Here is a 15809-nt window from a genome sequence, read left to right as displayed (position 1 = left end):
AATAGCCATGTCAGATATACGTCAGTCCATACATTGTGTATGACCATTGGCCGCCTATTTTCGACAGAGGGGAACCCCTGCTAATGGCTACTCCGTTTGGTTATATCCTCTAAGAGTAAACAAAAGATTTATCAACGAACGGCTTATTAGAATTGGATTATATTTAAATGATGATCTTGGTAGTCAAAAGATACAGTTAATAAACTTACATCGTGCATCTAAATTTCTAAATTGATTAATAGGACAGCATGACATTGGCATTCAGGGGTAATGGATGTATATACAGGTCACTTTGTCATGTTCTTTATACGTCGAACTCCACCTGACTTATGCAGGCTGATCATGATTCTGATGATCTGACTTGACACGTTTTCCCACAGGTTTTGCCTGTTCGTGTTCAGCCTGTTCACGATCATCGCGACGGTGGCGGTGCTGCTGTCCGCGCCGCACATCATCGTACAGTGAGGCCGCACGCGCCCCACGCACCGAGAGAGAACTATGCTTAAACCTAGACTTATGATATACCTTGCGCCCCAATCAAAATGGCCACCTAGGACGGTAATGGGTCAATCTGACGACACCTTTGTTATCTCATTCTGACCTATTACTGAGCACCTATTATTGTTACCTGTGGCGCAGTGGATACTTCTAATTTTAAAACTGTATAATATTGTATCTAAATACGTGGTTCAAGCGCACACGGTCCCTAAACCAAGTCGAAAGACGGTAAATATAAATAACATACGTTACGTAGTAAGTCCGACATAATTATAAAATGATTGTGATGTTGACTAGGATGTTATACAGATAAACGTTGACAATTATAATTTGTTAAAAATTTAATAATATTACTAATTAAAGGTAAAAGAGGTTTTAATGAATTGTTTTAAAGGTACGCTCGAAAGGTTTGGCTCCGCGCGGCATAGATTTTTGTTCTAAAAATTTTAATAAGCAATTTACGAAATATACAACTGATATTGAAGAATTTTACTGACAAATTATTTATTTAATACAGTTTAATACATGCACAATCGACATATATATTTTGTATTGGCGTTTAAGATAGTTGTTAATTTTGGAATTGGGATCTTAGAAGCGAGAGGGACGGCGCCCGCTCGGGTCGTAATCCTTTAAGCAAATGAGGGATCACAGATGCTGACATTACCTTAGGGTAGTAAGTAACGTGTATATAACATAAAGGATCAAATATTGGTAGACTCGACTTATAATACGTCGTTACGGTTATGTTTTAAGATAGATCTATACGCGAGTTCGCGTCACGAGCGACGCGACGCGTATATCGCGGTTCACTTGTTTACCTTTAATTTCCGTTGGAGCTCCAGGAATTGTTTTAGTCGTGGAATTGATACAAAATAAACAATTAACATGATGGAACCAAAGTAATGGTAGATAGTTAAAATTATTGTAAAACAAAAGCTTAAACTAATTGTTAAATCATCAATTACATCTTAATTGTGTAAGTGAGCATAACCGCAGTATTAAGGACGTAGATGAATTGGAACATACCTATTCAAATTTATTAGAGTCATTGAGCATAAGCACGACACGAAGTACTAGGAGCATTCTAGTGGTTATTTTATCTAGTCCCTTTAGCGACCTAGCGAGCGCGGCAGCGGCGCATTTGGGAAACGTTTATCAATAATGTACATAATAGTTATCAATTATTAACGTGTGTATTTGTACATAATATCAAAAAATGCAGCAAAAAATATTATTCATTTTGGAACAATTACTGGTACGAATTGCGAATTTATTGTAATTAACTAGTTTCAGCACGAAAGAAAAAATTAAAAATGATTTATCTGTTTTGATAAGGTAAACGCCTGTCTTCACAGCACGCTCTGTACTAGAGCTCCCGATACACGTGTTACACGCTGACACGGGTACCCGTGTTCTTAAGCCCGGCGGTATTAAGAACCCGAACTACACGAACCCGCCCGGATTCGGAAACGTTTACCCGTGTACCCGTGTATTTCGTGTACCCGTGTACACGGGTACCCGTATACACGGATCTTATTTACCCGCGGGTTCGACCCTTCACTCTCGTGTTGGGGAGATTCGTGCTTGAAAACATACGATTGAATTGGAAAATTCGATTACTTTGCAGTTTTATCGGATTGATTGGTAATGTCTAATAGGTAGGCAAGTACACTTTGTTTCAATAATTCATATTTTTAGCTTTACTCTAAATAATATTAAAATTAACAATAGGTATCTTAGTATCCGTTGATTTCATTGATAGCTCGTTTTCTTCATTGTAGTTTTTTGATAATGAAAGTAAACCTAAATGATAATCTAATACAAAAGAAGCTAGTTATGCTTACTGAAACTACCACGAACGGATATGTCATATTTTCCTTTGTAGCGCGAGGGTGGGCAATTCTACATCATCCCATGTCCAGACCCCCCCCCCCTCTAATTTGAAATGACGTAATTTATGAATATCCCCATATCTTAAATGATGACAAAGGCAATACAAAATTAATCAAATTAGTATAATACATATCAATAACATTGAAAATCCGATAAAACTGATCGGATTCGATTCCAATTGGAGCTCCTGATCCTGAATCTTTGTTTTATTTAAAGCTATATACATTACTTCAATCTCCGCTACACGCCAAGACGGGTTAGGCCCGCGTGTATTTATGTTCCGTTCACCGTGTACACGGGTACACGGGTACACGGATACACGGATCTTAATTACACGGGTACCCGACTACACGTGTAGAACGGGTCAGAAAACCGTGTACGTGTAGTTCGGAAACGGGTACCGAACACGTGTACACGAAACACGGACACGACCGCGAGCCCTACTCTGTACTCTCCGGTAGGTAGTGCCCTCGACCCGTGTACCTTATGCACTGCAGCGGTTGCAGCAACGCGCGCAGCAACAGCTCGCCACGCTCCCGTAGTGACCTATACGCCCTCTAGCACGTATCGTAGCAACTAAACTATATCGTATAATAGTCGTATTGTTTAATGAAAATAACACTAATTCACGTCTTAATCTATGTCCGTTCCTCAATTTCGCTCTTATAGATGTCGTGATAGCCTAGTGAATGTCGTGTCCCTTAATAAAAATAAGGCTATGGTTATAAAGGAAATATGTTAAGGAAGCTCACTAGTTTAGAATAAAATTTTATGCATCTCGGTGTGTTCTTTCTAATACAATTTAAAATAAGAAATCGTTTTATGTTTATCATCGAACAACGTTAGTAGGGATCGTTGAATGTTTTTTTGGTTTATGTGTGTTTGTTAATATTACTTAATACCTAGTTCATATTTAGCGAATATTTTAAAGTACTTTAATATTATTTTATAACTTTTACGTAGGATCAAATTTTTTCGATTAGTCCATTTTATATAGATGTTTCAATATAGTTTTGAATTGATCGCGTGGTGCTCAACTAATATCATGAAAGCAAATTTTAACTCCGTATATTTGTTACAAAGCTACAACATTTTAATTCTATATTAAGCTTATATAAGTAGTCCAATGTATCAAAGTGTTTTAGTTAACCTTATACTTTTCAACATTATGTTTACCATCATAAATGACGTGTTAATGTAACACTGTACTTACCTACCTATTTCTGTCAAAATTAATTAATAATAAGGAAAATGAAATTGTAAAATTAATTGATATATATTTAATTAGATTTGTTAGTGCCAAAAAATAGGGTTTATAAATGATAAATTAAGTTGGATTATAGGGGTATAAATAAAGGTTAACGTTGAGGATTTTATTGTAAAAATAATAAAAAAAACGAACTAGGGTCTTTGTTAACAAGTAATTAACGTTAATGTTGTCGGGACATCGGGTCGCCACGACGGAGTATCAGCCAGTTTTAAAAGCTTATTTTGTTAAAAAAATTATGAGGTTGTGAAACGATTATAATTCATGTGGTCGCGGCCCAATGTCTCATTAAAATAGAGTTGAGGACAGATTGTGGTAGTCGACTCGTAAATTTATTTATTTAACATCGTCTTGAATTAAGTAACGACGCCAAGTTGCTTTTGGATAAAAGCAATATTGCTCCATTAAATATTGATCTCATTAAATTAAACGTTAATGAAACCAAAAGCTATTTGAAAACACTTTTTCACTCCCGAGCCTACTCTCACAATAAGTTTTCAACTTAAATTTTAAACGCGAGTAGAAAATTTTCTACAAATAATAAATGCTATAAAATAACGCCTGCTCTGGACCGGGTCACAACTAAACAGAAATGAACTGACGCACACTTTCATCTGCAGGCTTTACAAGTTCTCTTTTTAAGTTTTAATGTTTTAAGCTCGACCGCCGAGGCATATTCATGGGAGAACTTTCAAGTTACGGGCGAAGTTTGGACGAGATTTGCCTTTCCATGTAGGTTTAATAGAAGCGTGGTAAACCTTGGAAGGAATTTTCTTTACGAGCTTTCAAAGAGACAACAAGTCAATATAAAGTAAGTTTTACAGCTCTTCGCAACTTATAACCATCTTGACGCAAAATACACAAACTGTAGGCAACAGGCGCGTCCGATACGCACTTCCCGGAATTTCCTCACAATCTCCCGCCTGGTCATGCGGCGTCAGCCATTTTGTAAACACGCAACGTATGAAATGGCGCGTGCCAATTTCGTATAGTTTACTTTGATATCTTTTTTTTATAAAGATTAAAAATAATATAACACTGCCAGTAAGCGCAAGTAGGGTTTTGTGGTTTGTCCTATTTTAAGAAATCACGCCAGCTTTAAAACGATTCATGCATTTCCATGTTATAGCTCAAACGCTAGTTACAAACTCCGAAAATTTGCACATGAATTGTATATCTACGTATTAGAAGTTGGAAGGCCAATTCACATAAACTTTAGTCAAATTTAGTAATCAGTGTTGCCTGCCTTGTTCTCTCAACTCGCGTCTTGTTTTAGGCAATAGCACCAACAGCTCTTTCCGAATTTCGCTTCAACACTAAGGAACCACTATACACTTTACCGTAATTAAATATGTCTATATTTAAATATACATAAATCTTTTCACGGTGTTTAAATGGCATACAAATATGAATTGAAGGTTTGTCTTAGCAATATTTTTAGTAAAATCACAACTCGAATCAGACCAGCTATCATGGTCGCATTTTTATCACCTGTCATGCTATGCGTCACTTTCGCACTTACATATTTGCTAGAACGTGACAGCTATGGTGACAAATGATAAAGAGCCGGCCATCTTAGCCCTACAGTTCTCAATATGAACTTTGACATAATATGTCTATTGTCTACCTGTAGGCTATTTCGTCAAAATTTGCCTGTGCTTTTGATTTTGAAAACCATACCAATAGTCAAACAGCCTATTAATAAAATTATTTATATAATAAACTACTACTAGTTCACTTTGTATGTCCTGAAAACATGATTCATCACTGCACAATAGGGAACTAAATGCTTTAATCTCGAAACAGGTATTTTGGACTCTAATGTACATTCTCTACCACTCACGCTGTATACTAATAAATAAATTATTTTATTTGATACAATGAACGTGGCTGAAATTACATAATTAATAGAAGCTGTATTATACAAACTGTTCTAAATCTCCATTATTACTCGGCTTATTAATCTCAACTTGAAAATCTCTCTTCAGGCTTCTTATGATTTAAAAATATATATTGTAACATTATATGTAATATGTACACTCTGGGTAAGTGCATGGCCACTTCATCGTTGAATTCCATTCATAATGGGTCTACGCAAATTTGCAGCCCATGATTATCTTTTTTACCTTATTTCAAAGGATTTTAAATGTATAAATATGTATGTTTTTATCTGTATTGGTTCTCCTATACATCAAATCAAATAGTAACTACAAACGTTGAAAATGGTACAAGTCTATTTATACTCTTTTCAAATATTTTCCCTCGATCGACATTGTCATTTATTTAACAATTTGGAGGTTCGACTAACAGCCATATTCGAACTGTAGGATACGTCAAATATTAGACATTGAAACGATATGGATTGGATAAGTCAGTGTCAATCCAGTGTCAAAAGTGACGTGTTTGTTTGAAGAAATGTCACTTTTGACACTTGTTTCACACTGACGTATCCAATCCATATCGTTTCAATATCTAATATTTGACGTAGCTTAAAGTTCGAATATGGCTGTTAGACTTGAGTGAACCCGTCTGACGTAGGCCGTATTGCCCGTTTAATGAAGGTAGGTCGCTCCCCATTTGTTATTCCACGGATCTTAGGGGCTATCCCATTAAGTCGCATTGGTTGCTATCGCTCGCAGACATCTAAACGATTCTCAATACTATAATTATTGGAGATTTCTGTTTTTGGCTCTCTTATTTTATGTAGATATCTTGTGTTGTAAATAAACCCATTTGAACGTACGTACAAATATTATAAATGATTTCACGTAACATATTTCATATTATAACAATTTGAAAGTTTTCGTTAGCTTGATGAGGCTAACTTTTATAACATAAGCCTTTTTAAATTCCATATTATTTTGAATTTCAACCACGTTCCAATAAGCACACCATTTTTAAAACTAAAAGGGTACATACTATAAGATGTCTTACGAATCTGGTTCATACAATTTTAATTATTTTACTATTCTTGTTAGTTACTCGTACCTATTTAGAAGGGGCAATGCACGTATTTCATTTAAAAGGTACTTTGTAAGACACGATTAAGAAACTAGCTCAATCAAGGAATTAACAAAGTTGTATGTCTTAAATTCCTTATTTAACACGCTTACTTGCACTTTAATTATGAAAGGGTACAAATTGAAACTATAACATTACACCTGGTGTGTTAGTTCTATTAGCTTACTTGTCGCCCACTGCACTCAGCACCCTTACGGCCTGGCCACGACATTGCGCGACTGGCTTCGGCTAAGGCGGCAACCATAGGTGGGACCGAAAGGTATGATCGCTGTGTCTCGCTCCAACTTATGGTTGTCCTTAGCCGAAGCCAGTCGCGAAATGTCGTGGCCAGGCCGTTAGCACATGACTGGCGCGACAGTATCTCGCGGCGAGATAGACTACCCGTCTTTTTCTGTGTTAACAAAAGAGATACTGTCGCGTCAGTCATGTGCTAACCCGGCTGTAGTCTCTGGCAACAGGGTTAGATCATCCGTAGCCAACCTAATATCTTTGGAATTCTATTGGTCGGTGTACGCACTAACTATACTAAAATTAGACCAACACTTATTTTATGTTGTCGCTTTTTCTGCATGGATCACTCCACATTGTGTTCTCAGTGGTAATAAAGCCTGTGAAATAATTAATTAAAGTTAATAAAACACGACTGCAGTAAGTTGAATAAATACAACCGAGTGTAATGTAAGTTTGTAATACAAAGCCCCTATGGAGGTTTTTATAATAGTTGACAAAATAAATGATACAAAGGTAAATTTGTAAAATAAATAATTCGACGGGTAAAATGTTTATTCGTTAAAATTGATTATCATAAGTAGCATTCGATTTGTATAAAACTAAAATAAATTAAAGCAATCTGATTTATACTAACCGAGTTGTTTTATTTCTTGTTGTTGTTCTAAGGCGTACTTGTTGTATACGATAAATCAGTCTCGTCCCTAAGACATATATTCTCCTAAGCTAAGACCCCCCAGACATATAGAGCTTAAAGAGTATTGCGTTTCCGAAAATGGTTAGTTCCCAATTCGCCGAATTCTTGTTTCGTCGGATTCCTGTTTCGCCGGATTTACTTTAGGGAGAATCCGACGAAATAAGAATCCGGCGAATCGGGAACTATCCGAAAATGACGCTCATTTAAAATTACAAGAAATAAATAGGTATCCAATCTTTAGCAGCTCAATTATCTAGACTCTAGATGGACGCTCCATTATAAAATCCAGATCGCTCGCATTTTGCTCTAATTTTCAAGTTTTCCTTTTTATTTCATACTATACTTATTAAGAAATGTGTCAGCCAAGTATAAAATTAAACTACTGCATTTAAAAAGCAAGTCTGGACAGTGTTGTGAATAACGTTAATTTTTAGGCTTAAAGACTCGAGCCCACAAGACTCGTAAGTCTTCAAGACTATTTGAGAATTGTATTTATTTATTTTACGCGTATGGATGTAAGAGATCGTCTTTGCCACCCTTGAGGCGTTAAGCCTCGAGAGTCTTAAGGGTTCGAGTCTTTAAGCCTCGAAATGAGCGTTATTCACAACATTATCTGGATCGTTTCATAAATGTCCTACGTTTAGTTTAAACTGGGGACAGAGCAAACTTCTTTGGTGGCACAAAATCTATTCTGAAAATTTTCCAATTTTCTCGAGCATAAAACGGATCGTTCCGGTCTATATAATCAAATATAATATATGAATGGAACTACACCCGTCCATTTATTAATTCGGTAACTTTGATCACTCAGGTAATATTAATCGTTCCGAAGGGCCGTTTACACACTGCGGCGACTGCAACTTTATGCAGCGATGATTTAGTTGTGAAATTGTGTATCTGTCTCAATACTCTCGATGCAGTAGCGATACCAATCATAATTCAATTTGAATACCTACTGCCGATTTTGTTACAGACGCGTTTATATCGATTGAAAAAACTGCGGTGTGTAAAGGTCTTTAGAAAAAAAAACCTTTAGAGTGGCAGCGCTCTCTTACTGATCATCGGGCAACATTGCCATCTTCACCACTTAGATGGTTGGCAGTCCTCAACTGTGCGTTTCTCCAGAAACTTCCTGCCTCGCACAGCCAAACTGTGGAATGAACTGTCGCCTGCGGTATTTCCGGATCGATACGACCTTCAAACCTTCAAGAAAAGAGCGTACTCCCATCTTAAAGGTCGGCAACGCGCTTGCAACCCTTTTGGTGTCCATGGGCGGCGGTAATCGCTTACCATCAGGTGATCCGTCTGCTCGTTTGCCTCCTATATCATAAAAAAAAATCGGGGGGCCTAGCCAAGATGACAATCGTATATCGACAAATGCCTAAACAAAAAAAAATATTGGGATGACAGATACTAACGAAAAGTCACCTGACTATTTACATACGTCATTTACTTCGATTGACGTTTTCTATCAACGATTATCAACTTGGCTAGCCCCCCTGACAGTGATGATGTGATGACAAAATGTGATCCAGGATTCGAGTGGTAACAGTTTTGGTACCTAAGTCATAATTCGTTCAGAAATGTTTACTAGACATACTATAGTATATTTCAAACAGCTGGAGACAAATGTCATCTCCATACAATTTATAGGTAACCTTCGCGCATGTGCAGATTATTTTGAACACCAGCCACGTGCTCGCACTCATAATCCCCACAGCCAAAGAAAAAAAAACCGGCCAAGTGCGAGTCGGACTCGCGCACGGAGGGTTCTGCACCATCAACAAAAAATAGAGCAAAACAAGCAAAAAAACGGTCACCCATCCAAGTACTGACCCCGCCCGACGTTGCTTAACGTCGGTCAAAAATCACGTCCCCCCCACTTAAATCTTTATTTTATTCTGTTTTTAGTATTTGTTGTTATAGCGGCAACAGAAATACATCATCTGTGAAAATTTCAACTGTCTAGCAATCACGGTTCGTGAGATACAGCCTGGTGACAGACGGACGGACGGACGAACGGACAGCGGAGTCTTAGTAAGGCCAAGCCACACCGGATGCGTGTGCGTGACGTGCACGTACACGTACGCGTCCCGCTGCGTTGTAGAATACGAAAACACATAAGAGAGGACACACCGCTTGCGTGACGTGAGCGTGACGTGCGCGTACGCGTGACTTGCACGCAACGCAGCTCCGACGAGACAAACCGGCTGCGTACTGCGTGCACGCATCCACGCAGCGGAGCGGCAACGTCGCTTCGTTGCGTGCAGTGATGACGTTGTGTTTAACTGCGATCCCTATGAGAGGGCGAACCGAGCAGGTTCGGACACGCACAGCTCGGTGCTGCATAGGTGCTGTGCGTGTACACGCGCAGCTCGCTTGTATTTATTTACAACTCGGTCGGTGCGCGTGCTGGTTTTTAATATGGATTCAGTGATAAAAGAAAAACTAAATAAAATCTTTCGTCAATACGAATGTATATTTACAACATAGCACAAAGATTACAAAAAAATACGTCTTATATAAATAATTTGGCCTGTGGGAACAAATCGATGTTAGGTATTTATTAACCAGGCATGTTATATGTGTAATAATTGCAATGGCGGCATTAGGTGAGCTGCTTCCATTTGCAACGGGAGTCACATGATGTAGGTACTGTCGCAGGAGTATTTTATTTTACTGCACGCATGACTGAGCTGCAGCGTGCACCTGCGTGGCGTGTGCAGCACACTGCGTGGCGTGCGCTGCGTGACGTGCGCGTCACCCGGTGTGACAGGGGTGCTGCACACGTCACGCAGCGCACGCCACGCAGTGTGCTGCACACGCAGCCGGTGTGGCTCGGCCTTTAATGGGGTCCCGTTTTTACCCTTTGGGTACGGAACCCTAAAAATACTAAACTCCAACCGCATTCCACGATCGCCACAAAATACGAGAATTTCCAAATTCAATTATCGCAAACCCAAACATTGGCAAGCTTGAAGTTCTCGAGGCGTCTTCAATCCCTTAAATTAAAAAGTTATTTTTATGAGGCTCCAAACAGGCTGTTATTCTGGAACTTCTTTGAAGCGAGGGCGACAGGTGCGAAGATATTGGTTATTCTGACTGTGGCTGCGCCCCTACCTGCACCAATAAGTTAGACACAGTATTTTGACTCGTCAGGTTGTGTTTTGTGGTTCAAATTATCCCATAGATGTCGTAGTTCCCGACGCAAACTAGATAACGGTAGTACATATTTGCTAGAGCACATCAGGCCCCGTAGACAATATGCCAATCGCTAATGCTCCATAGCGAACGAAACGCAACTGTCACTGTCACACTAATATGGAAGAGTGATAGGGAGACACAAAGCGATTCGATGGCGCAGCGATAGCGATTGTCACCTTGGCGAGGCCGCCAGATATCGCAAAAAATTAGTAACGTACTAACATAGTACGAAACTATGGAACTTAAATATATACAGTCGTCATCAGACATATTTGAACACGCACTCTAACGCCTTGAAAATAGAGGTGTGTTCAGATATTTGTGAGCGCCTTGGCCGCTCCGATATATGATGGGGACTGTACCTACTTTATCATGAAGGCTGATCTTATTATTTGATGTGATACAATAGAATGGAATAAAGTAAAATTTATTCACAACGCTTATACAATTTTTTTACAAAAAACATGTCACAAAAACGAATCGGTTCAAAACATCACTGAAAAGGTTTCCACTCAGCTTGGTGTCAAAGTACCTGATGATCGTTTTCTTCCTGTTAGAATGATATTTCAGAAAATTTCTTGGGCTAAATACACGAATGTCGGGCACTCAGATCCTGTAAAGCACCCAGGTTCGGCAGGTCTAAACTAAACCGGCTAGGCGATGTTGAGACTAGGCGAGGCACAAATCGTAAAGGTACTGATAAATAAATCTACACTGTGTCCCAAGGGAGGCAGGTATCGATCTTCGCTTCACAATTTCACCTACATTGCCATTCTACGGTAACTGTCGCAAAGTCGTACACACGAGATTGTTGTAAAAACAACTTAAATCGGAATAAATAAGGTTTAAATTTCAAATGGCATTCGAAGTTTGTGTAGGTGGGTGTAAGAGGTTTTGTTTGTAAAATATGTTGTCATGAGTATTCTATTAACTATTTATATTTTTCTTCTTTTATTCAGTAATTAGTCATATTAGTACGTTAAGTTTAAAAACTTAAGTTACCCCTGACCTTAGAAAACATCACGCTATAACTAAAAATTATCATCATCTCTTGCTTGATATCTTTTCAAATACCGCTATTTTGGTAGAACACGGATCATTTGCGAAAAGGAGAGTGATATTTAACTTTAATTAGCATCTTATTGCATAAAATTTCAATACAACTTTTATACGTAAAACTTAACGTAATGATACTGATAACTAAATAAAATACCTACCTATGGGCCCGATTCGGATTTTGTAATAGACATCTATTAGATATCTTTTAGACATGGCCAAGATACGATAACGATCTAACCTGTCAAATTTGACATTTCCGCGATTCTGGAGATACTCTTGAACGATTTCCACAAGATATTACTTAGAGACCTAATTCACATGTAATAGATATCTAACACAATATATCTTAAAAGTGACATTGGTTGCCGGAATTGCGCTGCAAAAGAGAACTAGTTGAAATCTAAACTATAACGTATCTAGAATGGATCTAGTACGTGTCGTCTCTTGTGAATATCTTGAAGTTCGAATACAGTATGTGAATTTCATCACGCTAAAAACTTTGAATTCAAACTTCAATGGTTGTTATCAAAATATATTCAGTTCTTATCTTTACGTTGCATGCCAGTATCGATTGGACGCGGGTCTAGTATCTGATTATGGTAATACTGACCTGATTTAAGAACTGCGCGATAAAGGTAAACATCGTGTTGCATCTACTTTTAAATTTAAAAGAATAGTCTGATTTACTAGACTATAGACATCAAGCTTAAAGCAGAATTCAAAATATAAAAACCTGGACTTGATTTGTTATTGAAACGATACGAACTTGACATGACTCCCGGTGCTATGCTATGCTATTAAGTAGTGCGCTTCTGGAGAAGTGGTTCTTGAGACCAATTCAAAATTACATATTGACATCAAAACGATGTCATTTTGTTATCATTGAAATGAAATGAAATGTTTATTTGCTAGAATACGTTACAATTTGGTCTTAATACAGTTATAGCATCAGTATTCAGTCGACATAAAGCCAACATGCAAAATGTTTGTAAATTATAATACGGGTACATCAGGTACATGCAATACAATTATAATAATCCTAATAAAACAATGTCAATTCATTACAAATAAAATAAAAAATAGAAATCTTATAAATTGCACATTAAAAAAATTAAGCTAAAATAAAATAGATTGATGGTGTCAGAGTTATGTCCTGAATGATTTAAATATTACATTTCGAAATTTAAATAGTCCTTAATAGTATAGAAGCAATGATATTGGAGCCATTTAGTCAGTTCTTTCTTAAATACATTTCCATGCAATATTCTCAATTCATGAGGGAGATTATTGAACAAAACAATACACATGTTATACGCATTTTTCCTATAGATATCAGATTTACAAGCTGGCTGGTATATCATATTTTTATACTGGGCTCGTAGCTCTCTTGCAAACATGTCATCTCTGTTTTTAAAATATCCTGGGTGGTTCTTAATAAATTGGCATGCCTTCAAGATGTACATAGAAGCTAAGGGGAGAATTTTAAATTTATGGAATAAAGGTCTGCAACTGTCATCAAATCGAACCCCACCTATTTCTCTTAAACATTTTTTCTGAATGATGAATGCCCTGTGAACGTCAACAGAATTGCCCCAGAGCAAGAGTCCGTAATTGAGAGTGGACGACACATACCCATGGCCCATGGTAAGCAGTTAACGCGGCGCGAACAGAAACTGAATTCCTCATTCGCCCATGCGTCTTACTCGTGCCAATAAATGCCTAGACAAGTACAACCGAATTAACCATATGGCATCATTTAGATACCAAAATTTACGCACGAATTGGCCACCATGTTAAAATCTTGTTTGCGTGATTTGAGGTAAACCAACTGCCAAACAGCCTTACATAAAAGGATTTTACACATTTCATTTTCTTCTTCCATTTATTCTCGCAATAATAACAATAATTCATTTATTATTCTTACATCAAACAGGTTCTAATAATCCTCTAGGTATGTTTGCGTGATTTGAGCTAAACCAACTTCCAAACAGCCTTCCAAAAATCTTGTAACAGATAGTTTCTGACTTTTGACCTTAAAAAATGCAATAAATGAATGATGATGATTCCAAAATACAATAAAATCCGGAACGCCACGACAATTAGCCAGATTCATTCATAGCAGCTGACAAGAGAATTCCCGCCCAACCATCTCGGCACAGGCCTGTCAGAGCAGACAAAACTCCCAATTTATTAATCCCCCAACTTCAGAAGAAAACAGAATTGCCGTTTTAATAATTAAAGTTAAATCTGCGAGGCCGAGCAATAACTCCGTGTGACAAAAGCAGGTCATTAAATTTAATATTTTACAGAGTGCTAGTTCCACCCTCGACCCCGTTACCTTGTTAGCAGCACTGGAGGTTTAGCGCTTTTTTAGCTGTGATAATTAAACCCGTTTTTGCGATACGAGTTAGGCATGTTTTTGCTTATATGAAGATTTAAGTAACTACCTAATTAGCTTATTGTCTAAGCAACAGTGGCGGTCGTCAAACATATCCATAGGCAAGCCGGGGCTAATTTGGCTTACATATTTCCTTTACAACTCCTGCTCAAACGTCCAAAAACAGGCAAGCCGGTGGAAATCGGCTTTTATGGACGCACCGCCACTGCTAAGCAATGCCGTGTGGTGATAAATTTGTATTAATGTTATCAGTAAATCAGGTTTGTTTTTAGGATCAAATGGCCATAATGGGACCCATATAATATATTTACTTTAAAGCTTATCAATTTGCAGTAGATGTTTAGATACATAAGTTGAGGGTTTTTAAAATAAAAACTTCAGAGAATAGAAATTTCGCGTTAAATCTAGCGATGCAGGCATTCTGGAGCATTGTGTCACAAGTTAGTGACAACCCTAGAGCAGAGACGAGAATATATTAAGGACTGCTAATCTCCATTAAACGTAGCATGCTTCAAGTATATTGTACGAGTAGATTGCGGCACTGATCTCGAGCAGATTTAAACAATATTTTTGAGATATTTATGTACTTGTAGTAAATAATGTAAAATAAAGTGCTTTAGCTGCTCACAAATAAAAATAGTATCCTGAGCCTGACCGAATATTTAGAGTCATCTTTTTTGCATTTTTTCGATAGCGATTTTTTCCCTCTATAGAGCAAAACCCAGGCTTGAATTTACGATTTTTGACTACCACACACAGCAAAAGTTAAATAACAGTCCTTATTTTACTTGTCTCCGTCTAAAGCATCCCAGGGCTGACATGACAAACCACTCCACTGCGTCGCTTCGTAACGTGTAACGCGAGACGAGAGAGAATATCCACCTAGACACTTAAAATTTTGTCGCGCGTCGGTCTAGACAACGTTTGAAAATTTTATGTTAAAGACGAGACGCTTTTCACATAATAGATTTTCGTACAGAATTCTCATTTTATAACAAAACTGACAAAGATGTCATACTCATCTACTAAAAAAAAGTTAGCAAGTCCTCCAGTGGCCGAGGCTGAAATCGAACCGGCATTTTCAGCTTAAGGATGACTCACGTTATACCGGGCCGTGTCCGGACCGGAGCTTCGAGAGCTTCGTTTTCTTTGGAAAGCATCACGTGATCACCGGTCATCTGTCATAGAAAAGAAGGCGCCGGAAACTCCGGCGCGGACACGGCCCGGTCTAACCTTAGTCATCCTTTACGCAGCTAACGCCAGCCACCGCAGCACACCCGTCCTAAATTTTTGAGTCAGTTAAAAAAAGTCTTTCTTGGGGTCACATAAGACAGGTTTTCCCGAAAAGCTAATGGGAATACAGCCTCTTAAGGCCCAATGTGCATTACAATGTAAACTCTGTTTCAATCTAATTCGAACCTTTCAAAAACTACAAAAGGTAGCATTTCTTTTGTTTTCTAAAACAAACGAAAGTCGCCCTAATCAACTATACAACAAGGTTCAAATTAAAAATAGGGAAACTGTATGGTGGGCCTTATGAG

The 15809-nt window shown here is 37.9% G+C and overlaps 1 protein-coding gene across 6 annotated transcripts in view; it reads left to right on the top strand.

Annotated features, from left to right (window-relative positions):
• Positions 1 to 1864, top strand: part of LOC134663064 (neuronal acetylcholine receptor subunit alpha-7) — a 184784-nt gene extending 182920 nt beyond the window's left edge. For all 6 annotated transcript variants that reach the window (XM_063519373.1, XM_063519375.1, XM_063519371.1 and 3 more), the window contains one exon: positions 381 to 1864. In XM_063519373.1, coding sequence (XP_063375443.1) covers positions 381 to 465 — 85 coding nt within the window. In that variant the 3' untranslated portion in view covers positions 466 to 1864. The remainder of the gene's footprint in view (positions 1 to 380) is intronic.
• The last annotated feature ends 13945 nt before the right edge of the window (positions 1865 to 15809 follow it).

The sequence above is a fragment of the Cydia amplana genome, chromosome 4 (genome assembly GCF_948474715.1).
Source record: "Cydia amplana chromosome 4, ilCydAmpl1.1, whole genome shotgun sequence".
In the NCBI taxonomy this organism is placed as follows: Eukaryota; Metazoa; Arthropoda; class Insecta; order Lepidoptera; family Tortricidae; genus Cydia; species Cydia amplana.
Note: the sequence above shows the minus strand (reverse complement) of the source record. Positions and strands in the feature narration are given on the sequence as shown.